General features: G+C 35.4%; 1 protein-coding gene across 11 annotated transcripts in view; it reads right to left on the minus strand.

Moving 5' to 3' along the window:
* Positions 1-25,698, minus strand: part of KANSL1L (KAT8 regulatory NSL complex subunit 1 like) — a 150,608-nt gene that overhangs the window by 2,178 nt on the left and 122,732 nt on the right. For all 11 annotated transcript variants that reach the window (XM_048213931.2, XM_048213934.2, XM_048213933.2 and 8 more), the window contains 8 exons: positions 21,965-22,127; positions 18,892-18,999; positions 8,322-8,450; positions 5,759-5,877; positions 4,914-5,038; positions 3,397-3,451; positions 2,047-2,159; positions 289-457 (listed from right to left, as the gene is read on the minus strand). In XM_048213931.2, coding sequence (XP_048069888.1) covers positions 289-457; positions 2,047-2,159; positions 3,397-3,451; positions 4,914-5,038; positions 5,759-5,877; positions 8,322-8,450; positions 18,892-18,999; positions 21,965-22,127 — 981 coding nt within the window. The remainder of the gene's footprint in view (positions 1-288; positions 458-2,046; positions 2,160-3,396; positions 3,452-4,913; positions 5,039-5,758; positions 5,878-8,321; positions 8,451-18,891; positions 19,000-21,964; positions 22,128-25,698) is intronic.

Here is a 25,698-nt window from a genome sequence, read left to right on the forward strand (position 1 = left end):
TCAGATTGGTTTTGTAATGAAACTTGGATAGAATCCCCATTTCCTAACAGAGAAATGAGTAGGTGAAACTAAATACTGACATGTTACATGGAAAGATAAAGTGTGTATTACTGACAGAACTAGAATGCTGGAATACGTACCCTCGGATTTGCACCAGCGTTTTATACTGATATGTTTAAAGTAATGATGAATCCATGATCTGCAACAAGCACTTTCTACACACAGGCTTTTAAAAGGTTAAAAAGGCATTTAAAAGGAGGTTTAACTAGTCCCGTATATTCCACTCACCTTGATTTCTTGACCTTCGTTTAGCGAGGGTGAGCCCCGTGCGCCCAGATCCTGGCTCTCTGCAGGAGGCTCAGCGGGACTTTGAGCAGCACAGGGCTGGCCACCACCGAAGTCGTTAGGGTATTCTTTCAAAAGCAAGTCCTGTCCTTCGGCATTTTTACTGTAGGCTCTAGCATTTCAGAAAATCAAGAAAATACTTAATTGTTACATCTTCAGGTCTTAACATTTTATGAACAACCCCAAGGTATCAGTAAGTCAATTTAACTTGGTAGCTTTCCGTTAAACAGTCATGCCCAGAAGATTTTTAAAAATTCATCTGCTGATCTTCCTGATGTTATCTCAAAGACTTAAATAGTATTTTAGAAATATTTTGTGAATTTGCCAAAATAGTGGGTTTGAGTTTGGGGGTTTTTTTGTTGTTGTTTAGTGAGGAAGGACAGTTACTTGACCTCTACAATCTTTCTGAGTTCCCAGAGTATTCTGGATTATAATGTCATCTATGTAGGACTCGAGTCACATTTTCCTCTTTACTTCTGGAAAGTTGTATCTCTGGAATGTGGAGAAGGATGAGAATTGAGTCCCATGTGTGTGCTAAGACAGCTCTTGGAATAAGGATCTTCAACAAATCTGGGTATTTTGAGACCTAAACAGAGAAATGTGTTGGAAGAATACAGCTGAGGGGTGCCTGGTTGGCACAGCTGGTATAGCCTGCAACTCTTGATCTCTGGGTTATGAGTTCTAGTCCCATGTTGGGTGTAGGGAGATTACTTAAAAATTTAAAATCTTCCCCCCCAAAAAATGCAAAAACCCCTAGCTGACCTTTGAATAACACAGGGGTTAGCACCAAACGCCCTATGCAGTCAAAAATTTGCATGTAAATTTTGACTCCCCCAAAACTGACTAATAGCCTACTGTTCACCAGGAAGCCTTACCGATAATAACAATCGATTCACACATTTTGTATGTTGTATGTATTATATACTATATTCTTACAATAAAGTAAGCTAGAAAAAAGGAAATGTTACTAAAACCCTAAGGGGAAATACATTTATAGGACTGTACTGTAAAAAGTCTGTGTATAAGTGGACCCATATAGTTCAAACCTGGGTTCAAGGGTCAGCTGTACTAAGTAAATGAGAGAAGCCCCCCACTAAATTTAGTGGACTACCAAACCTGAACATGATCTTGCTTTGGGAGTTTTGGCTATATTAAAACACAATCAAATGCAAATATAAAATACCATGGACTTTCTCAAATACATAATTATTATGTTTTTAGGATTTAATTTCCTTTCCCCCAAAGTCATATTTTCAAAGTATTTTAGACCATCTGCTTTTTAGACCAGACAAGTTTCTTGAGAAAATTTTTTTAAGAACAACATGTTTTTTAAGTGGTTATGTTAAAATAGATCACCCAGATTCTAATCCCTAGTGTTAGGTCTGCTGTTAGAGTACATTGAAATGACCTACTTTAGGGAACATTTTCACATTATTTGCTGAGTTATATCTGTTCCTCAGGCTGACAATAAGCATGAGAAATAGTGCAGGAAAATACAGAAATGCATTTCATCACTCTAATTAGCCAAAATATATTTTGAATGTACTCAGTAAATGCCATGTTTCACTTCTAGGGCACAAATAATTGATGTTATATGGTATATTTTCTTCCTTTTTAGTGGTCTCTCTCATTACTCATGCAGAATTTTCGTTTATTCTTCATGGATTTCATGGTTTGGGCTTTTAATTTGATAACACCTGCCTGCTGTTTCTTCTGTGCCACTTGCTTTGCTCCCATAGTGACCATCTGGCTTGCTCTCTCTCTTCATATTTTTTGTGTCTTAGGGAGAAGACTTCATCAGAAAGATCTTCTACCTGGAATTAGAAATAATTTTTTTTTTATCAGAAACATTCTGAAACATGAGAACAGGTGTCAAACAGTTCCTCATCAAGAGAACAATATAGGAAGAAAATTCTAAATTAAATCTAAATTGAGAGAACAAGTGTTATGAGATGAGCTTCAAATTCCAAACTAGAGGGAGTTAACTTTTTTTTTCTTTTACAACTTTTTTCCTATTGGGTCATGTTTGAAGACTTACCTAGATTACAAATAGGTTCACAGTGCTTTGCATAAAAAATTCTTAGTGCTTAATTCATTCAGAGGTTTATATTGATTGCCCTTTATGGAACATACAAAGAAAAGTAAAACTGGGAAAAATGAAAATTAATTTAATAACTTATCTGGAGTTCTAAGACTTTGGTGGTAATGGTTTAAGAACTTGGGTTTCCTGGCGAGGATCATTCTAAACTAGGGAAGAGCTCATTGAAAGAGGGGAGGGCATTAAAAAGTTAATTTTGGTAGTTGGAAAACACAGTCAGTGGGCCTAGAAAGATTATGACAGCAAATGTCTTACATGATACTGCTTCTACAGAACATCACTTTCAAATTAGTTTGGTTATATATAGTATTATTCCCTGAAATGGTTCTTGTCTTAATGTACGCTTTACCCATACAGGCTCACAGTCCCTTTCCTGCAGTTCTGAAACTCCGAAACAACAAGTGTTCCTAATTCGTTCAGTGACAAAGCCTAATCTGGCCAAATTCTAGAACTATTTTCTATAGAAACATTAATATTTGATGATGAGAACTATCCCGGACTCCCTCTATGTCTGTCTTATGTGATGTATCCATCACGTTCACATTACTTTCTCAAATCCAAAGGCTTCCAAATTCAAAAGCCATTTGTTCCCAACGTTTTGAATGTGGCACTGTAGGCTTGAATATTAAGACTAAATCTCTTCATGCAGAAAAACGTGACTAATACTGGGAATGAATATATTCATGTAAATTCAGTATTTCAACAATTCATGTAAGCAAATGATTGGTATTTTTCTTTACATTTCTTTATAGATTATTGTCTTCACAAATTTGCACAAAAACATTTTTCTAATGAAACTAATATCCTTAATGAAGACTTTTGTTTTCATAAGTGAAAAGAACCAGATCAGTGTATGTCAAGGGGCTTATGTTTTCCTTTAGTTCTCAAATACCAAATTAAGCAGGCTTCATAATATATAAAGTGCAGTTACCCATAAGTGAAAGGCAACTTACCTCCTCCTCACCTACGTGGTGTTCGTCCAGAGGCTGAAGCACAGCCATCCTCCAGCTGTTGAAGACACACACGAATTTCAGCTTTTGTTAACTAAGTGTAGCAACTGTATTCTCTAAGCATAGCTAATGCAGTAATGTTTTGTTTTCTTAGGGCTTCCATTAATACAAGTGGTTGTATTTTCATACTTTTTTTAAGAGAACAATTTGTGTTACAAAAAAATGAGAAGGTGAGACTTTACTTTTGGCTTAAATAGTCCCTTCTGCATAGCTGCAGTCTGTACCTAAGAATGTACCAATTTTGAATTAAGTCAGTAGATGCTGATACAGTGGCTTGGCAGGAAGGGAGTGGGGTGAGAAAAGAGCTCTGATTTGAGCATTTTCCAGTTTGTGTGAAGGACAGCCATCCTGGTCTCTCAGGTTTAACTACTGGATCACAGAATTCCTCTGTTTTTAAACAGCCAACGCAACCAGCCAGCGCCAGCCTTCCAGAGTAAATTGAAAAACATTGCTGCAGAACGTCATAACCACAAATGTTACTCCTTGCTTTCATGTAGAAGATTTCAACAGATTCTCTGTAGGATTTCTCATAATACCTCCCACAGTATTAAGAGTTCTTAATACCTCAAAGTAATAAGGAATAAGAAGTTTGGAAATCAGCTAGAATAGAGGTGGGTAGGAATTACTGAAGCTTTTATATCTCATTTCCAACCTCTTCTATCTACTTCCTGGTGCCAGATTCACGTTCCTAAAAAACTGCTTTCATCATTGCTTAAAAACAAACAAAAAATCCTGACTAACTTCACTGCCAGTAGGAAGCAGATCTGTATATGGCATTCTGGGGCCTCTATAATCTGGTTCTAATTTCTTTTCTAGCCATAACTTTATCACCCTACACAAAATTTTTCTCCGGCTTAGCCTTGCACACTTGTCTCTGTGCCTTTGTTGTGGTTTCCCTGTGTGAATAAACGGTTCTTTCTCCCTCATCCATGATGTCTTCCCAGATCTTCCTACTAATCTATTTGTGACTTGGCAACAATACATCAAAATCTTATTTTTGTTGTTACAAGTGTTAATGTCTTACAATGTGAATATTCCTTGCAAAGGTAGTTGCTGTCTTTGAACTCTTTGCAATCTTGTGCAAAATTCCATTTTAAAGAGCAAGGATTATCTGTTACTACGCTTATTTACATCCCTAAAGTACCTTTCTGTGCCACACACACATACAATAGGTAACTACATATCACTGTATAAAAGACTAAGAGTGCAGAGTAAGTCAGTCTTGGGAATTCCCAGTTCTTAATAAAAATTGACAACTAAAGTGATAATATATGGCACCTTTTTTCAGCGTAATATAAAGGTTTCTTTCACCATTTTCCCTCCATGGTTTTACAACTGGAAGAAGGGAGAGAGGAGCATCTTCCTTTAAATTAATTAAAATTTTAACTTCACTCTGAAAATTTAAGTTTATTCAAGAAAAAGAAAGAAGAGAGAAAATAAAAAGATGTAAGTATACATACCTTGGAGTAAGTATTTCCTTATATTGGAGTTTCTCTAACTTAGCTGGGGCAACTAATGACATGGGAATCACAATATTATCTATGTCGTAAGAGCTCTCACTTCTCAGTCTCCGTCGTGCAGTATTCTGCAAAGCAGGATCACGGTAGTTTTACAACAGTCTCGTTACCTGTGATGGTGCCTTCCTCTCATGAGGCATACTATACATGTTTTATAAATATGTTGTGATAGGCCTGACTGTAAAATGTGAAGAAAAACAAGAAAGATGCCTGTCTTCTGCAAAATAACACAATCCCATCTGGCAGGTCTGCAGTGTACATTCGTGTGTGCATACATATAAGCTTGTTTACAAGACCATAAAAAATATGAACGCCTTAAGTTGCAAAACTCTTATCAAAGAAGGTTACCCTTTATAAAGCACCCTAAGTGTCAAGGAAATGATCATTTAACAAACACACTTCCTTATTAGGAAAGACTATTTGGGGTGCCACTTAAAGATCATTTTTATAATCTTCATTTATGTGTTCCTGGTCCCTGAGCTGTATGGTTTTTTCTGTATTCCTCTATTCTCTGTCCATATGACAAAATAGTAGGAACAACACGAGTGCTGGATTCATGGTAAGGAGTAGGAATGGTTATGATAGGTTTTCACATTGGGGGGGGGACCACAATCAAGGATTTCTGAGTAATTAGCTCACTAGTAAAAAGTTTAATCAAATTTGTTACCTAATATATTTCTAAATAAACCAATATGTGCTAGTAAAGTAAGGCTGTTTATAGATTAACAAAATACTTTAGAAGTTTTTTAATCAGCCATTTTAGATTTCAGTATACAAAAAAAACCTACTTGTGATGATGAATTCTGGGTTCTTGATAGAACATTGACATTAGTAACAGCAGTAAAATTGCTATGGGATCCTGGTTCTGTGCGTTGAAAAGCAAATTCTTCAAATCTAGTTCTTTCTCCTGCCATGGAAAGAACCATTGAGAATGTCATACATTAAACAGGACTGATAGGTATTAAAATTACTTTCCTACTTAGGTAACAGGATTCCTTATCTGTTTTTCTTTTTAAAATTTATGTATCAAAAAATTAAGGAAATGAAAAAAAATCTTACCCACAATTCTGTCACAATTATTTCCATTTTCAGGGGTCCTGGCAAGTTTTTATCCAGTACATCTCTTTTTTTTTTTTTTTTTTTTTTAATCTCATCCCTTCTCTTTATTCTGTTCATGTTTTCTGTAACGCCTATTATTTGGATGTAACCTCCAAAGACTCCCCTTAATTTCTCTATTTTCTCATTTTCATGTATCTTTGACTTTTTGTTCTAATTTCTGGGAGATTTCCTTAACTTGATCTTCTGACCATTCTGCTTGAGACTTTTTCTACTAGAAGTTCTTGGTCTGTCACTCATTTATACTGTCCTGTTCTTATTTCATGGATGGAATTCCTCTTTTTCTCTCAAGATACTGATTGGAGCTTTGCTACTGTTCTTGGTATTTTCTGTGTTTCTTCTATGTTTCCTTTTTCCATTTGTTTTGATTCCCTATTTGTGAATATATGTATATATAATATATATTTTTTCACTTATTTACCACCCTTGTATTTTCCTATGTAGTGTAAAATCTAATACACTGTCCATATTTGCATTTTTCTAGTTAAAGAATGTCCTTTAACCCCTTTTCTCTATTTTCTCATTTTCTTATATCTTTGACTTTTTGTTCTAATTTCTGGGAGATTTCCTTAACTTGATCTTCTGACCATTCTACGTGAGACTTTTTCTACTAAAGGAATCAGGATCCATATATTGAAATTGGATTTTGTCTTTTAGGTTTCTTGCATCTGGAAGAGTTTGTTTTTCATGACATTTGTTAAGGTGTTCTGCACTTTGGGGAGTTATCTAGTTACTTCTTTGTAGTATAGCATCTTACTTGTTCTCTTCCAATATTTCCATCAAACCTGAAGTTGGATCAGTTCAAGTGAAACATTTTTTGTCTTAACTAATGTGAATTTCATAATGGATCTTATTAAGAGATACAGGTTTTTCCTGTGTGTTGGTAAGCAGACAATCTTCAATTAAAATGGTTCAACTTGGAATTTTTCAAGTTTTATGATGGCCCAGAAGTGACAGGCATTTAGTGGAAATCGTACCTTGAATTTTAACCTTTTTCTGGGCTAGCGTTATGCAGTAGGATACTCAACGCTGGGCAGCAGCAACAAGTCACAGTTCCCAGTCAGCCATGTGATCAACGAAGATAAACAATTGATACAACCATTCTGTACTGTTTCAGTACAGAATTCAATAAATTACATGAGATATTCAGCACTTTATTTTAAAATAGGCTCTGCGTTAGATGTTTTGCCCAACTTATAATGTACGTGATCTCAGCACATTTGAGGTTAAGCTATGGTGTTTGGTAGGTTAGTGTATTAAATATTTTTTTGACTCGAGATTTTCAACTTACCAGGGGTTTATTGGGATGTCACCCTGTCATAAGTCAAGAGAGGAAGATCTGTACGTGCATGTAAGTTCTTCAGAAGCTAAGGTGACTCTTGTTTGTTTTAAGATTGAGGTACTAGAAAGCACACTGAAATCTCTGGTTGTGGCTAGGAGTTTAATTTTGTGCCACACTAGCTCATCAGGTAGTGACTATCAGGTGGTGACCTGGGCTGATACGGTGGCATTTCTAGAGATAGTAGTGATAGATGTGTTAAATCCATTAAGTATAATTACAGTCCCGTACATCTTGAATGCAATTTCTAAATTATTGGGTATATTGACATACTACATCTGGGGAATACTTGACTAATGTATATAGTGTTCTGTCCACTGGAACAATGAATAAGAACCAAAACATATAATTTGCCATTTAAAATGTGTACTTTCTGGTAAGTTTTATTTCTTAATCATTACCTGCAATAACTCTGGAAACTGATAGCCCCAAATCCCCACAACAAACCTCACTTTGTATTACTAGAGGAGTTCTAGTTTCAAAGATATCTGTTGATCATCTTGGAACTATAAGTTCCTAAGGGAAATTGAACTAGGTGGTTGAGTTACATTATGTGAATTTCATCCAATTTCTCAAAATTCTAAGGAACCTTCCGTGAACTGACACCTCCACGTAAGTACCAGAAATGGTTGTAAGGAAACTTTGTACTGACATATTTTGAGTCTAGTTAGGGAATAGAGGAAGGAAATCCTTAATTGCCATTTAGTGGATGGATGCCCAGTCCACAATTCTCAATTGACTACATGAATATGCTGTTTAACATTCATAGGACCATGGATATTTTGTGTAACAGGGACTATTCTGGCTTATAAATTTCCATGAAGCAGAGGTTCTTAGAAGATCAGAATTTATTTTCAGTTTTTAGTACTAGTGGTCATATCCTCATTTTAACCTACCTAATGCTGTTTCACTCAAGTGTCTTTTCTTTCTTCCTTGGAACAGCTGTGCAGAAGATTCTGACCTTATTTGAGGCTTGCATGTAGGAGAATATCCATTTCTCCATTGATTCAGAGAAGTATTATGTACTAAAAAAATAGAAAGGAAATTGAAGTTTTCCTTAACACACAATGAACATGTTAAATTGTTTTTATGTACAACATTGCAGAACATTAATTCACCAGTTCAAAATTACATACAATGAGAGAAATACTTACATATCAAAATGGGATGCTCCTAAACTGAAAATACCCATAATAAGATTCTTAAAAACATCTTCAAGAAGTGCCCAATTTCCTTGCTCCATTACTTGAAGGGAATGAAAAAGAAAGGGGACCTGTTCTCAAAGCCTTCTAAATTACAGAATCTTAGGAGGTTGGTTCAGGTCTGTAAATCTTGGCTGAATATGATCTGAATCCCTAAGTTAGCTCCCTGCTCACCCTTAAATCTGCAAGTAATTCATAGGATCAAGTAAGATTCTACAAAATCACAGACAGGGACCTCTTGAGAGCAAGAACCAGATTTCATCAAACTGACAGTATCTAGCACCATTCCTCCACTTTTTAAAAGCACTGTATTCTATCAAACGTTTAGGTCACTTAATATCTCTGTGCCTCAGTTGCCTTATCTGTAAAATAGGGATAAGAGCAGCTGTCACGGGCTTATGAGGATTAAATGAGTTAATCCCTGTAATAGTCATTAGAAGGATATCTGACATAAGTATTCAATAAATGTAGTTTCATCATGATTATTATTGCCTATCTGAACCCCATATTTCCAGTACTGGTTTAGTAACCAAATTCGCTTCTTTTTTTGAAGGGTTTGGAGATGAAAAATGTAGGCTGAAGTGCTAAATTCTCACCAACGGGGGGGGGGGGGGCTACTAACAACAACTGGGACTCTGATTTCAAGATGACAAAGCACCCTAAAAATAATAGACGAAGGTTTATACCTAGACATACACACAGATCTGCACATACACATCCGCCTTAGCGAGCAATAAAAGGGGACTTGTGAGTAAGGCAGAATTTGTGAGGTATCTCTGAAAGGCTGATACCGTATGGAATTTGAAGAGCAAACTGCAAAAGCACAGGGGCAAGTGCTGCCACAAAAACAGGATCATCAAAGGTGCTCTAGACCTGGAGGAAAGGGAAATGGTGCAGGACAATTACCTAGATGGATGGTTATCTGATAGGATGACTACACGTGCCAACTCCGCAGCCATGCTCCTTAAGATTATCTACCTTAATAGGTAACAATCTGAAATGGAGAAATGGGTAGAGAGAAAGCAATGCCCAGCTGCCGCACTTTGAAATATGTCCTGCCCGTCCCTAACTGCCTCTGAAAATAGTACTGAGTGCAAATTCTACCCCAGCCATGAAAAGGATCTCCTAAATAACAGTGGCAGAACAGTCTTAATAGTAAGTATCAACTTTAAAGGTGAGAACACAAAGCTCCAAAAACCTGAGTACCGACACCATAAAAAACGAAGTATAAACAAATGAACCATCTCAAGAAACAGTGAATGGATTCACAGAATACAAATAAGTCTTTAAAACAACATTCCCAAAAGAAACAGGCAAAAGGTTCCTTCAGAGAGACCTCGGAAATGGAAAATGTAATTGTTCAAATTTAAAAACAACCAACACTACCCGGGCTGAACGTATCAATCAGTCTGTTGGCCGAGGAATCCTGCAACAAAGGAACAGAGTGGTGGCAAATATGCGGGGGGGAGGGAACAAACCAAACTGGGGCAACAGAACAGAATGAGAGGCAACATTGAAGAAATGATAGACGAAAAATTTTCCATAAGATTTCAAGAACTTTGGGTGTCAAGTGGGGGGAAAAATCCAAATCATACATCACTTCAGAACAAAGATACCCTGAAGTTACCAGAAAAGGGATAAAAGGATTACTGCAAAGTAATGAGGATCAAATTGACAAAGCAAAACTAGACGCTGGAAAACAGAACAGTGACTTTAAAGGGCGCCTGGGTGGCGCAGTTGGTCTTGTGCCCAACTCAGCTTCGGCTCCAGTCTTGATCTCAGATTCTGAGATCAGCGCAGAGTCGGCTTGGAGCTCTCCCTCTCCCTTTGCCTCTCTTTCTCTCAAATCTTAAAAAGAAATTAAAGAGCTCTGGGAAAATGGCAGAATTCTGAGATGGCCCCTAAGATTTCTTACCACCCAAAAGAATGCAGAGGGATGTTAAATAGAAAACAAAATGAATTGGCAGGCATAATTCTAAACTCATTTCTAGAAAGGGGTAACAAGAATTGTGAGAGGTTTTAAAATGTATGATATGCCTGGTACATGTAGGTGTTCCAATAATGCCCTCTCTCATTTTAATGGAAACATTTTTGGAGTATTTGAAACAAATTCCAGTCAATTCACCTTTCTCTTCTAAAAGCAATTTACCACCTTGTTTTCTAAAAGCAAATCAACCTTTCTGAAGAAACTTCAACCTTCCATAAGGTAGTACTTTTTACTGAATTTTACTTGAGTTTTCATAGTTTTCCTTAGTATCTTGTAAAGTTGCAATGGACTCGAGATGGTAGCTAATATATGACAATTCAAAATCAAGCTACACATTCTCTTCATCTACTTAGAACCCTCTTAGCCTTTCAGTTCTTGCTCTCCAAACCCTCTCCTGGATTCTATCCTAAAACACACCTTGACCCAGTTATCTCTCCTACTTCTTGCCTTCCCTTTCTTCCCTCTCATTTATTCATTAACTTCACAGAGAGCTAACTACATGCCGTGCACTGTGTTATACTCTGGGGACACTGGTGAGCAAAAACAGTCATGATCCTTGTCGCTAATGGAGTTTACAGAATTATCTCAAAAACTGCAACCAATGCGTAACAGAAAAGTACTATTTAGAGAGGCTGTGGGAGCATGTAACAGGAAGAGAGCTCTAGGAAAAGAACCCAGGCAAAGTGATCGATTTCAAAGATCAACAGAAACTGCTGATAGTAAGGGGAAGGAAGAGAGTGGTATGTACAAGGCCCAAAGCAAAAGGGAGCCAGATAAATTTGGCAATGGAACCGCAGTTAGTACAGAGTAAGGAAGTATAGTGAAAAAGAACCATAAACAGGAGTCGTCCTAGGTAGACAGGGCTTTAGGGGTCTCCTCTAATACTTCCTCTGTCAGACATTTTAAGGAATGGGGGTGGGGAACAGGTGTGACATACGTAGATGTACATTTTCCAAAGATCACTAGCTACAGGGATTGGAGGGAAATAACTGATTAGGCTATTTCAGCAGTATAGATAAGGGATCACTAGACTGGACTGTGAAGTGGTAGAAATGAAGACAGGAGCATGTTGAAACAAATGAGTAAGATCATAGTGACAATGATCTAAACAATGGGTTTAGATATGAGCAAGTGTTGGTGGAGAAGCCTGAGACCTAGGTTTTGGCTTGTGTGGGTTGTGCACTGTTCCTCTCATTTGTCCACTCTAAAAAATAAATTTCATTTTGACATAATTTCAGACTAACAGAAAACTTGGCAACAGTAAAAAGTCCCATATACTCTTTATTCAGATTCCACAAATGTTAAGTTTATCGTACTTGCTGTATTTTTCTGAACTTCAATGAGATTAAAGTTGCAGACACGATGTCCCTCTAAACATGTCAACATGTATTTTTCAAAAACAAGGGCACTCTCTTACATGGCCACACAACTATCAAAATCAAATTAATACTATTAACTATGGACTCATTTAAATTTCACCAATTATTCCTATGATGTTCTTTATAGAAAATTCTGTTCATTCTGCGTTTAGTTGTCATGTGTCTAAAGTTTTCATATATCTGAAACAGTTCTACTGTCTTGTCTTTCATGACTGCATATTTTGATGAGTACAGGCCCTTAACTGGTTTTGCCTGGTATTTCCTCAGGATTGGCAACTAATCATTTACTCTTCAACCCACTACAATTTGTCTTTTCCCTACTTGTTACCTGAAGTCAGGTGTGCATTCTTAACATTCTTCTGGACAACAGAGGATAAATAAAAGCTCTGTGGCAAAGCACATAAACATCCATCTGCTTACGTTCACACAATTTACTCTAGAATACCAGGCATTTTGTATATACTTGAACACATCACACCGTTTTTATGTCTCCATGTCAAATCACGTTTGTTTCCATTTTAAAACCAATATGGGGCAATAGCATTTCAACTACCTAGGACTTGTTAGAAATGCTGACTCAGACCCCATTCCAGACTTACTGAATCAGAAACTGCATTCTAACATCCCTCAAGTAATTTGTTTGGACATAAAAGTTTGAGAAACAATGATTTGTAACACTTCACTCTTCTTACTCTAAATTCCAACTAAGCATGTAAAGCCACACTTGGCATCATCATCTTTCTGGAGTTCTTCTTGCCCTCTCCCCATCACCTTTAGCCCTCCCTTCCTCTGCCTTCCCCTAGGCAGAGAGTTACTCCCTCTTCTTCTTAGAATATTTCTATCATATCTGTGCCCACATCATTTTGATAGTTATTTGTGTGTCTGCTTCCTCTTATTATATTACGATTTCTTTGATTCCTGTGATTCACCTTTGATTCTTCAGCACTTAACAGTCTGCCTGGCACAGAGTAAGTGGTCAGTAAATGTTGAACTCTAGTTTTATTTAACTCTACAGAATCACAACAAATATGACCAGTATTTCAGACATGCTTATACAGAATGAAATCTAATTAATGCTTAATTTGGGAGTGGCAGGGAAAGAAAATAAGGGAAGAGAGATTGGGATATGACAGAATATACTTCACTGATTTACCTAATAATATTGTAGCATTTACCTCAAATGTCTTCCGTTCCTAGCTCTTAATTCCCCATTACTAGCATGTCATTACATTATTGATATGTTACTATTACTTCTGTCCCTAACACATTTACACTGCCCTTTTTAAAATTTCAGATAAATAACAGAACATTAGAAATAATATAATTACCTAATCTCACTTATCTAAAGCATATAATTTCATTTTTGTATATTCCTTTCAGTCATACAAATGCACACATTTCATATTTACATTTCAAATGTAATTTCAATATATGTACAATTGTATTTTTCAAATTTGATAATTCACTCGTTTTTTCAGATGGTTGACTAACATTCTTCTGGATAAAGACAATATCATTTAACTATCCCCTAGCTATTAGAGCTAGTTGTTATCATCATATTTCTATTATGGTCATTCTTAAAATAATCATCTTTATGCATACATCTTTTTCTTTTTTAAAAATTAGTCTCAGTATAAATTCCAAGTACTAGAATTACATTATGAAGTGTCTGAACACAACCCTACATTTTCCTGTATTTCTTTAGTCTTTTTTCCCTAAGCATAGACAATTGCTCCTTGTCCTTATGCTTTCAATTTTTTAGAAACGTTTTACTGTGGAAAAATTTCAACAAACACAAATGAAGAAGAAAAGAATGAACTCCCCTGTACTTATTACTCATCATCAACTATTACAAAATGGTGACCAGTCTTGTTTCATCTCTCTCCCCAACTTTTTTTTTTGCTACCCTATTTTAAAGCAAATCCCATCTACAGATACATGAGCTTGAATTTCTAACAGATGAAGAGTGTGTGTTTACGTAACCACATGCATTGTTACATCTAACAAAGTTCATTAATATTCAACAGCAATGCATGTTCAAATTTCACCGATTATCTCAAAAATTGTATGTTTACAGCTAAGTTGTTCAAATCAGGATCCCAAAAAGACCCACGTATTGCACTTGGTTGACAGAATAATGAATATTTTTACATGGTTATAATCATAATACACATAGATGTAAAACATTTTTGTCCCATTACTTGACATTTTTTGATGTTTCCATCCTTACATGAACTTTTAAGATATTTTTAAAAGCTGCGTGTTCCACTGTGTTAGTTAACCATCTCAATCATGCTCTTTAAGTTGTTTCCGATTTTTCATTAACACAAATAATGGTAAAATGAATAGATATGTAAATAAAAGTGGTTTTATATTTAGCATTAGGTTAGGTTACCAGAAATGGATTTACTGGGTCAAAATAGAAGGTTAACAGTTTGGTAAACATTTGCACAAGTATATAGTTATTTTTCCTCAATGAGCTTATTTAAAAAATGCATAGTTTTAAAAAAAATGCATAGTTTAAAGGCATTGTAATTAATTTCACAGTACTTCCCAAAAGGTTTGTATTCTTAATGCTACCTTAAAATATTTGATGGTCCTGTTTTTACTATACGCATCTTTCCAGAATTGATGATTATAATGTTTAAATGTCTTAATGTAATCAAAAATGGTAAATATTTAGCAGTGTCTGCACATGAGCACTCACTAAATGTTACTTATGATTATCATTTTCATTATCATTAAATACATGTTTTTTTCTTCTAATTCTTTTAAGACAGCCCTTTTAACATTTAACTCTTTAATCCATCTGGAATATATTTAAAATAAATTTAAGATGGATGAACATTAATCTGCTGTATGAGGTAGAGATCTCTTTTTTTCCCAAAAAGTCATTGTTTAATCCACTGATTTTTAGAAGAAACTTAGTTATTTAAAACATGGACTCTGTCTATCCTGCCCAGAGCAATCTACACTTTCAATGCCATCCTTATTAAAATACCATTGGCATTTTTCAAGGAACTGGAACAAACAATCCTAAAATTTGTATGGAACCAGAAAAGACCCTGAATCACCAAGGGAATGCTGAAAAAGAAAAACAAAGGTGGGGGCATCACATTGCCTGACTTCAAGCTGTACTACAAAGCTGTGATCACTGAGACAGCATGGTACTGGCACAAAAACAGACATATTGACCAATGGAACAGAACAGACTCCAGAAATGGACCCTCAACTCTACGGTCAACTAATCTTTGACAAATCAGGAAAAGATATCCAATGTAAAAAAGACACTCTCTCCAATAAGTGGTGCGGGGAAAACTGGACAGCCACATAAAGAAGAATGAAACTGGACCATTCTCTTACACCATACACAAAGACAGACTCAAAATGAATGAAAGACCTCAATGTGAGACAGGAATCCATCAGAATCCTAGAGGAGAATATAGGCAGTAACCTCTTCAACATCAGCCACAGCAACTTCTTTCAAGACACGTCTCCAAAGGCAAGGGAAACAAAAGCAAAAATGAACTTTTGGGACTTCATCAAGATAAAAAGCTTCTGCGCAGCAAAGGAAACAGTCAACAAAACTAAGACAACCTATGGAGTGGGAGAAGATATTTGCAAATGACATTACAGATAAAGGGCTGATATCTTTATAGAAAGAACTTCTCAGACTCAACACTCAAAAAACAAATAACCCAGTCAAAAAATGGGCAGAAGACGTGAACAGACACTTCTCCAAAGAAGGCATACAAATGGCTAAGAGACACATGAAAAAATGCTCAACATCACTAGGCATGAAGGAAATACAAATCAAAACACAATGAGATAATACCACTTTACACCAGTTAGGATGGCAAAAATTAACAAGTCAGGAAACAACAAATGTTGGTGAGGATGTGGAGAAAGGGGAACCCCCTTACACTGTTGGTGGGAATGCAAGCTGGTACAGCCACTCTGGAAAACAGTATGGAGGTACCTCAAGATGTTAAAAATAGAGCTACCCTACAACCCAGCAATTGCACTACTAGGTATTTACCCCAAAGATACAGATGTAGTGAAAAGAAAGGGCACATGCACCCCAACGTTCATAGCAGCAATGTCCACAATAACCAAACTGTGGAAGGAGCCGAGATGCCCTTCAACAGGTGAATGGATAAAGAAGATGTGGTACATATATATAATGGAATATTATTCTGCCATCAGAAAGGATGAATACCCACTTTTTGCATTGACATGGATGGAACTGGAGGGGATTATGCTAAGTGAAGTAAGTCAAGCAGAAAAGAAAATTATCATATGGTTTCACTCATATGTGGAACATAAGCAATAGCATGGAGGACCATAGGGGAAGGGAGGGAAATCTGAAGGGGGGGAAATCAGAGAGGGAGACAAACCATGAGAGACAGTGGAGCCTGGGAAACAAACTGAGGGTTTTGGAGGGGGAAGGAAGGTGTAACAGGGTAATGGGTATTAAGGAGGGCACGTGTTGTGATGAGCACTGGGTATTCTATGCAACTAGTGAATCATTGAACACTACATCAAAAACTAGTGATGTACTATATAGAGTGGCTAACTGAACATAATAAAAAAATAAATAAAAAAATAAAACATGGACTCTGAGCCAGACTCCTTGGACTTGAATCCTGACCCTATCACTACTCAAATGTGACTTTGGGAAAATTAAGGAGGAAAATAATAATACTCACTTTACAGGGTTGTACAGATTAAAGCACTCAACAAATATAAAGCCCTTCAACCAGTAGTGGCATGTAAGGAATGTTTCATAAGAATTGTTATTATTTATTGATGAGGCCATCCTTCCCACAATGATAGGAAAAAACACCTTTTTTATCATTTAATGGACAGTTGGGTCTGTCTCTAGGCTATTTAGTTTCCTTGATCTGGCTTCCATCAACACCACAATAATGCTTAGAGCTTTATAATTTTGTTATCTGGCACCTCCCTCTTACTGATCTTCTAAAAATTTTATTAGCTATTCAACATGTTTTCTCTCAGATAAGCTTCAGAATAACTTTGTTCCAAAAGAAAAGAAGAATACTGGGGTGCTTGGTTGGCTCAGTCGATTAAGCATCTGCCTTCAGCTCAGGTCATGATCCCAGAGTCCTGGGATCGAGTCCCACATCAGGCTCCTTGCTCAGCAAGGAGACTGTTTCGCCCTCTGCCTGCTACTCCCCCTGCTTGTGTGCTCTCTGACAAATAAATAAATAAAATCTTAAAAAAAAAAAAAAAAAGAATACCTCTATGATTCTAATTAGAGTTACATTATAAATTAAACTGGGGAAAAATAGCATCTTAAGTTCCAATACTGTCCTCCTTTTTTTTTTTTTTAAGTGGGCTCCATGGTGGGTGTGGAGTCCAATGTGGGGCTTGAACTCATGACCCTGAGATCAGCACCTGAGCTGAGATCAAGAACTGGACACTTAACTGACTGAGCCACCCAGGCGCCTCAGACAATACTGTCTTCTGACAGGAACAGGGTTATTTCTCTCTATTGGCACTATTCTTGAATTCCTCAGGCAACTTCTTAAGTTTTCTTTGTGTAGGTCCTTACTAAGTTTAATTAATCCTAGATATCTTATATATATATTTTTTAAGATTTTATTTATTTATTTGACAGAGATAGAGACAGCCAGCGAGAGAGGGAACACAAGCAGGGGGAGCGGGAGAGGAAGAAGCAGGCTCATAGCGGAGGAGCCCAATGTGGGGCTCGATCCCATAACGCCAGGATCACGCCCTGAGCCGAAGGCAGGCGCTTAACCACTGTGCCACCCAGGCACCCCAGATATCTTATATTTTCATTGTCAATGTGTCTAGTATAATTCCTTTACATACCCTAATTGGTTATTACTGGTATTTATAAAAGCTGCTGATTTTTATAAATATATTTTAAAGTCTGCTACTTTTCAGAACTCCAATTCTAACATTGAATTAATTCTTGAGTTTTTGAGGTAGATGATTATTTCATCTGGAAGTAATTTTTCTTAGTTTGTATGACTTTTTTCATATTAAGATTTTCACTTTGTAGATAGTCAAAACATGTTGATGTTTTTCTTCTTCTGATTGTTTCCAAGCAAAATGTCCCCACCCCCATTCATAATACTCATTAACTATTTCATTATTTCATTATAATTCAAGTTTTATTTTGTAGTTTTGGTGTTTTAATTCTTCAAATTCTTGGAACCAACTAGAATTTATTCTGATACATGGTATGAAACGAGTATGTAAACAAAATTTCCCCCAAAAGACTAACAATACTAACAGTACTATTTATTGAATAGTTCTCCATGTTCTCATTGATTTACAATTCTGCCCTTATATAATAAAGTATAAGCTATATAGTCTGCTTCATGGATTTACTTTCCTAAATGTATACAAAATCTATGCTAATAACAAATTTTTGTTATGTTTCCATTTGTGGTTAGGATAGATTCTCTTAATACTTTTTCCAGCAGTTACTTTTGTATTTTCCAATTTATTCTTCCCAGTCGGCTTTACAATTATTTTGTTAAGTTTACCAAATTCTATTAGAACTTCAAGTTACATTGCATTACACATATAAACCAATAGGAAGAACTGATATCCTTATTAATCCTATCACCTAGGAATGCTGTGTTCTCCATGTGTATTTAGATTTCCTTTTATATTTATCAATATTTCATAATTTTCATTCTATAAGTATCACATTTCTTGTTTAGATCACTCCTGTGTATTTTCTATTTGTGCATGTATGTTGTGATTTGTAAAAAGTGAATATTAAAAATTAAGGATTTACATTTTGTTCCTTTGTTAAATTTTATTTCCTTAGAAAGTAAAAACAGTAAGTATCTGAAAGATGTAAAAGGCATATAAAGTACAAGATTTGTAAATGACATACCAGATGATGGAGATATGACACAGTCTCCTACAAATTTATTTTCAGCAAGATCTCCTTTTATTTCAGTCTTTTTAAACAATGTTTCAAAGTGAAAATGAAGAGGCACATCTGGGAAAATAAAATTTTAAAAAAGTACTAAAGTGAGTACCATTTTTTACAGATTCTAACATTAAGATTGCTTTCTTTCTCTAAGTAGCATATAAGCTTAGAAAAATAAGCAAAAACTTGAAATATCACAACTATCAGAAGTGGCAAAATATTCTCTCCAAGCATACAGACAGCAGTATTTTGGAAATTACTGATTATATGTACTAAATAAACAAAAACTCTAATGATGAATAAGCACTATTCTCAGGTGAAACAAATGCATCCAAAGGTCTTGAATAAAACATACAGCCAAACCTGGCTGACTCTAAGTCCATTCCACCCCACCCCACCCCCACAAACTTTACATTTGAAATAATGAGGTTTCTGAAAGATATGTTTTAATTACTTGAGGGAAATCCACTATAATTCAGATGCTACCTTTGATGAAAATACCAAGTTTCATATTCTCTTAGTTTACTAGTATTACAAATCACAAAATATACTTTTACAAAGATTAAAACACATTTACAGACTTGCTCTCTTCCTTTAGAGACTTAGATGTCAATTCACTATATTTATATTCTATATTCTCACAACCAAAAGAGGAGCTAAATAATAAAGTAGATGTGCTTCACATTTATTAAAGATTTTTTTCCTCAATCAAGAATGCAAAAACAAAACCACCTTCAAAAGTATTTAATAGAGACACCTAAACTTCTCCCTAAGAAACAAATATTTAATAAAGCAGCTGAGGTATTGAAAATTTTGCTACTGAAAAAAAAAAAACTAATTATGAACACATAAATCAGAACAGACACAGAACAGGTCTGGATTTTAAACAAAGAAGTATCTCTCCCTCAAATGATAAATTTTAATAACAGATCCATATTCAAGTGCAGAAAAACATACCAAAAAAATAAAAATAGGTTCATGAGTTTCAACATGGAGTCTGCCCCAAAGGGACAGAGCAGAGGTACAAAAGATTTCAATCCTAGCACTATATACTATGATCATACAAAAACTACAGAACGAAGTGAAACTAAGATTACAAATTAAATGTTATTTAAACATTTCAGGAATCCAATATCTTCCAATTACCAAAACATAAGTTTATTTCTCCAAAGAAATATCACTTATTTCTACAAAGAAAGTATCACCTATTCTACCACTGTTCTTCACGAGTCATGAGAAAACATGATGTAACTAGGGAGGGCCCTTGTTCACCCATATACCTTCCTTAGTACCCACACTGTGACCACTGGGCTTTTATAAGAATATTTCATAACACTTTAATATACTTATTAGTTTACATTTCAGTTGTCTTAAACTAGAATGCAAGTACTTTGAGGGATTTATTTGTATTTAAACTCTTAGTACCTAGTAAATAGTAGGTATTCAGATTTCCATTAAATGAATGCAAGAAGAAATGAATAACCTAATTAATAAGTAGGGAAGTTAATCTTAACTTATTGGAAGGGACAAAAGAGGATTAAATAAGGGATAATTATGCCAGCTGTCAGGGTTATATCATCAGAGAAACAAATGTAGCATGAGAAAACAGAAAAGCAATGAAAAGTAAAGGTTAGGAGTGTGGCTCTGGAGTGTGACTACCTCATATCAAATCCTACCTCCATCATCAACTAGATGTATAATCTTGGAATAATAATTTAACAATCGCTAAGCTTCAATTTTCTTGTATGTAAGATAAAGAGGAAAATATGAAAACAGGGTTGTTGGAGGAATTAAACAAGAAAATGTAATGTGCTTACAGGTATGCTAAGCCCAAATGTTAGCTGCATTACCACTGTTATATTTATTATTGTTTCTTTCTATTATTAAGTTCTCCTCAAAGATGGAATAACATAGTTCCTGCCAAGAACTTAATTCTAAGTATGGTGTAGCTAAGAGACCACTCGAATATTGGTAAAAAACCAAAACTAAGATTCAAGGATTACGGGCAGGAACAGGTACAGAAAATCATGCTTTACAAAGAGGAGCAGTCCCTGGATGATTAAAACCAAAAGCTGAAAAGGAAACAAAAGCCCATTTGAGATGTCTTCCCTTAAAGAGAAGAACCTTAGATAACTAGTGTGAAGACTGTTTCCTTTTTTACCCTAATATTTACTTTAGTTCAATATGGAAACAACTTGGAGGGGTGCCTGGCTGGCTCAGAACATGCAACTCTTGATCTTGGGGTTGTGTGAGCCCCACATTGGGCACTGAGATTACGAAAGAAAAGAAAAGAAAAGAAAAGAAAAGAAAAGAAAAGAAAAGAAAAGAAAGAAGAAAGAAAGAAAGAAAGAAAAGAAAGAAAGAAAGAAAGAAAGAAAGAAAGAAAGAAAGAAAGAAGAAAAGAAAGAAAGAAAGAAAGAAAGAAAGAAAGAAAGAAAGAAAAGAAAAGAAAAGAAAAGAAAAGAAAAGAAAAGAAAAGAAAAGAAAACAAAACACCTGGAACGGTTCTAACAAAAACCAAGAACTAGAAACTTAAAGGGATGTGGGCCTGTATGTGCCTCATTCACTCAGTTACAGATTATAGATTTTCTTGAGGTTCAAAAGTTGACTACATCTAAAGATGGGCAATTTCTTATCCCAAAGAAACTCTGCTGATTATAAGCAGAGGAATATTATATAGCAGAGAAAACTCTGTGCAAAACAACACATTAGGGGGAAAAAAAACCCGACTTATTGAGAAACATTTCAATAGCATAGTCACTTTATCAATAAAATTCTAAAAATTTAACACTGAAAAGATCAAAAGCTAGTTATTTCCCAATATAACTCAAAATGGTTTCCAAGGAATTTAAGAATCAACTTGCAAAAATAGAACATTAACTCACAGGATTAATTCCTCTGTGAAAACTGTTTAGTTCTAATATCCAGTGACAAAATAATTGGTAAAATTTTATTAGATTCCTATCTACAGAATTAGACTTCACCACAGAAAATGTTCAGAATTTACTTAGACATTTTTTATAAGTAGGCTTACCTGATGGCAATGATAGGACAGAATGGAAAGAAGAGTCCAATTCTGATACATGTTCTCTTAATATTTGAGATTTTGAATTGTGTTCACAGCTACTCCAAGTTGAAGCTGATTGCAAGCAAGGCATTTGTGTAGTGTTTAAAAACGTTTCTTTTGAAGGCAAAGTCTGCAAGGAAAAAAAAAAGACTTCATTTTTGCTTAAAAATTGAATCAGAGAGGATATAAGTTACAGAGTACAGTATCTGAATGACACTAGAAAGTCCTAGCTTAATAAGTCACCCTAGAGAAAAGGCTTGAACATGACAACGGGTTTATAAGAGAAGTTATTAAAGGCCATAAATGTGATGAGATTTCACTAACCCTTTTTCAGTTTTTCAAAAGGAAGAGCAACATCTGCGAAAATGGGTATTTCCCTCACCTTATGAAATCACAATAAAGAGAAATGAGTTTAAGGAATGTTGGGTTAAAAGAGAATAGCCCATCCCACACTGGTGAGGACTGTGAGTGACTGTGAGGAGGTGCTTTGTTAAGATTAAGAATTGTGCATACTGTTTTCCTCCCTGCAATCTGTTACAATCAGCGAATGAAACTTGAATCTCTGCCTTAAATTCCAAAGCCAGACAATACCTACACTGGAATTACTGTGAAGTACATGCATTGTACATGTTTACACTAGGTAAAATTTAACTTAATACATTAAAAAAGATATGTATAAAACACACACTGTATGTTACATGAGTTTGTGTTTCTGAAAATAAACTTAAGATCGGAGTCCAGGAATCTTAAGAAAACCGTGTTGCTAAATCAAAAAAAGTGATGTTGCTACATTAAGAAATACATACTCTGTTTAAAAATTGGATTTTAAATTATTTTTCCTGGTTATAAAATTAGTATCCAAAGAAAAGATCTATACAATAGATAAAATATTTTAAAAATTAATAGAGCTCATTTGTACTTTCCCTCCCCCTTAACCTCTACCTCCTATAATAACATTTGAACTCATTTTGTTTTTCAATGTAACTGATATTTAAAATGCTTATAACAACTGAGATCTTTAGATGCTATCTTTAAATGCTTTCATTTTATAAACTTACATTAGGTTTGTCAACTTTCTTGAGTTTGAGTTTCCTAGCTAACCTTGGCATTTTCTAGGTTTCTACAGCACCTTAGGCATATCTGTGTCTAATACAGCATTCAACTAGACTTCCCCTGGACTGCTATTAGCTCCCTGAAGGTTGGGACTAGAATTTGTTCAATCCTGTATTCCCAGAACCTGACAGTCCCTGACGTATGGCTGAAACTTGAATGCTAACTAACTGAATTTTATCTTATTTGCTTTAATAAAAATATAAGTGAATACAAATTCTCAAATGCATGTATGTCTGAGACTATTCATTGGGAAAAAATAGTTTCTGTTAACATATGCTAAAATTTATCATGTAGTGACTTCTGTTTACATTCCATTAGCCAAGCCCTAGGTCAGAAAGTCATACCTAGCTGTAAGGAGGGTTAGAAAATGCAGTCATTCTGAGAGGTCAAGTAAACTGCTAAGTTTTTATAAAAAGATATCACATGTTTATACATGATTATAATAATGTGAGTCATTTCCAAGATTTATTCTAATGATGTTATATGTATATACTTATGAGATCAGTTGCTGTTTCTTACCTTTACAAGATACACTGGTACTCTGGACTCACTCTAGAATTATTTGCCCTTTTATGATGTACTTCAGAAAGGTATAAAAAATATTTAAAATTACAAAGAAAAAAATGTGCTAACCTCCCTTTTCCATATATGGATAGAGCATTATGAATAAAAGGTGATAAAATCTGAATATTTACCATATAATTAGTTTTCTCTTGCAATTTTTCCAAATCCAGGAAACCCAATAGCCAATTTGAAACTATCCTAAATAATTATGGAGACAAGTGAGGGGCATTTTTGTTCCCTGCAGAGAAAGTGAAGCCCAGGAGGCTGAAAAGGAATGGATGGAAAAATAAGAGAAAGACCAGGAGATTCTTGCCAATAAAAACTCATATGTCTAGAGGGTGTGATCAACAGTACCATATGCTGCATAAGATTCAAGCAAAATAAAGCTAAAAAGTATCCACTAAACTTTTTAGCTTTAATAATGAAACATTTCATATATACAAAAGTATATAATTTATAGGGAAGCCATAAAAATTTAAAAAGACAACTATACTCACCATCCTATTTCAAGAAACAGAACAATACCAATACCTTTATGCTTTCCCCTCCGACCCCAGCCACATGAGCCTGTGGCAGAAACTGCAACTTTCCTCCCAATACCTGTGCTCTCTTTCTCTTTCTCTCTGTTCTAGAACTCCTGATTTTCAGCTAGGCACATTTCTCAAGCCTCCCTGGATCTAAAAATTACTATACAATAGACACGGTCTAGCCGGAAGACCATGAAGAGAACTCATATGTGCAACTTCCTTTTTAAGGTCACTTACTCCTCCATTCTTCCACATTGCACTTGAAATGTAGCTGTGGCGGTGAGCCACCATAACCACATAGATGAGGAGCTCCAAAGAAGAGGACCCTGGCTCCTAGATAACCATGTAGAACATAACTGTCATGCCTAGGATATTTTCAACCTGTTACAAGAGAAATAAACTTGTATCTTGTTTGACACTATGTGGGGTTTCTGTCAAATGCAGCTGAACCTGTATCTTAACTAACACAATGTGCCTCCTTAATCACATATTTTCTGTCATACTTCCAGAAGTAACTGCTATCCTGAATTTTATCATTTCCTTGATTTCCCTTATAGTTTTTCCACATAAACATATGTAATTCTATATAACTTTTTAAATCTGTATTCTTTAAAATGTATATAGACAGATAATGGTAAACGTATTTGCCTCCTGTATTACCCAACATTATGTACATGCAATTCACCATTCTTCTGTTTTTAAATATCTAGAATGTTTCTCATTTTTTATTATTATGAACAATGCTAATATGAGTATCTTATTTGTCCCCTGGTACATGGGTGTAAGAATTTCTCTAGAGTAGGGGCGCCTGGGTGGCACAGCGGTTAAGCGTCTGCCTTCAGCTCAGGGAGTGATCCCGGCGTTATGGGATCGAGCCCCACATCAGGCTCCTCTGCTATGAGCCTGCTTCTTCCTCTCCCACTCCCCTTGCTTGTGTTCCCTCTCTCGCTGGCTGTCTCTATCTCTGTCAAATAAATAAATAAAATCTTTAAAAAAAAAAAAAAAGAATTTCTCTAGAGTATACTGCTAGAAATGGAATTGCTAGGTTAAAAGAACGCACCCACGAATGCACACGTTCAACTTCACTAGAGGATATATTGTATTACAAAGTAGTTGTAACTAAATTTACACTGGAGCAAAGCAGACCTTGGCTCTCACTGCTTTAGATTCACGCCAACAAGCATATCGCCAGATTTTATTTCTGCAAATCTCAGAGCATACAAATATTATCTCATGGTTAAAATCTGCATTGTTCTGCTTACTATTTGAGTTGACCACCTTTCCACACCTAAAATTGGCCATTCACTTTTCCTTCTTTTGGGAAATACATATTTTGATGATTTTTCTCTTAGAATGTCTTTTTCTTACTGATTTTTAAAGTTTTCTTTAAACACTCTAGAAAATTACAAATCCTTTGTAGGTTCTATACATTGCTCCCTGTCTGAGCTTCTCTTTTCACTTTCTTTGCAATGTCTTTTGATAACAGATGTCAACTTA

The sequence above is a fragment of the Ursus arctos genome, unplaced genomic scaffold (genome assembly GCF_023065955.2).
Source record: "Ursus arctos isolate Adak ecotype North America unplaced genomic scaffold, UrsArc2.0 scaffold_1, whole genome shotgun sequence".
Lineage (NCBI taxonomy): Eukaryota > Metazoa > Chordata > Mammalia > Carnivora > Ursidae > Ursus > Ursus arctos.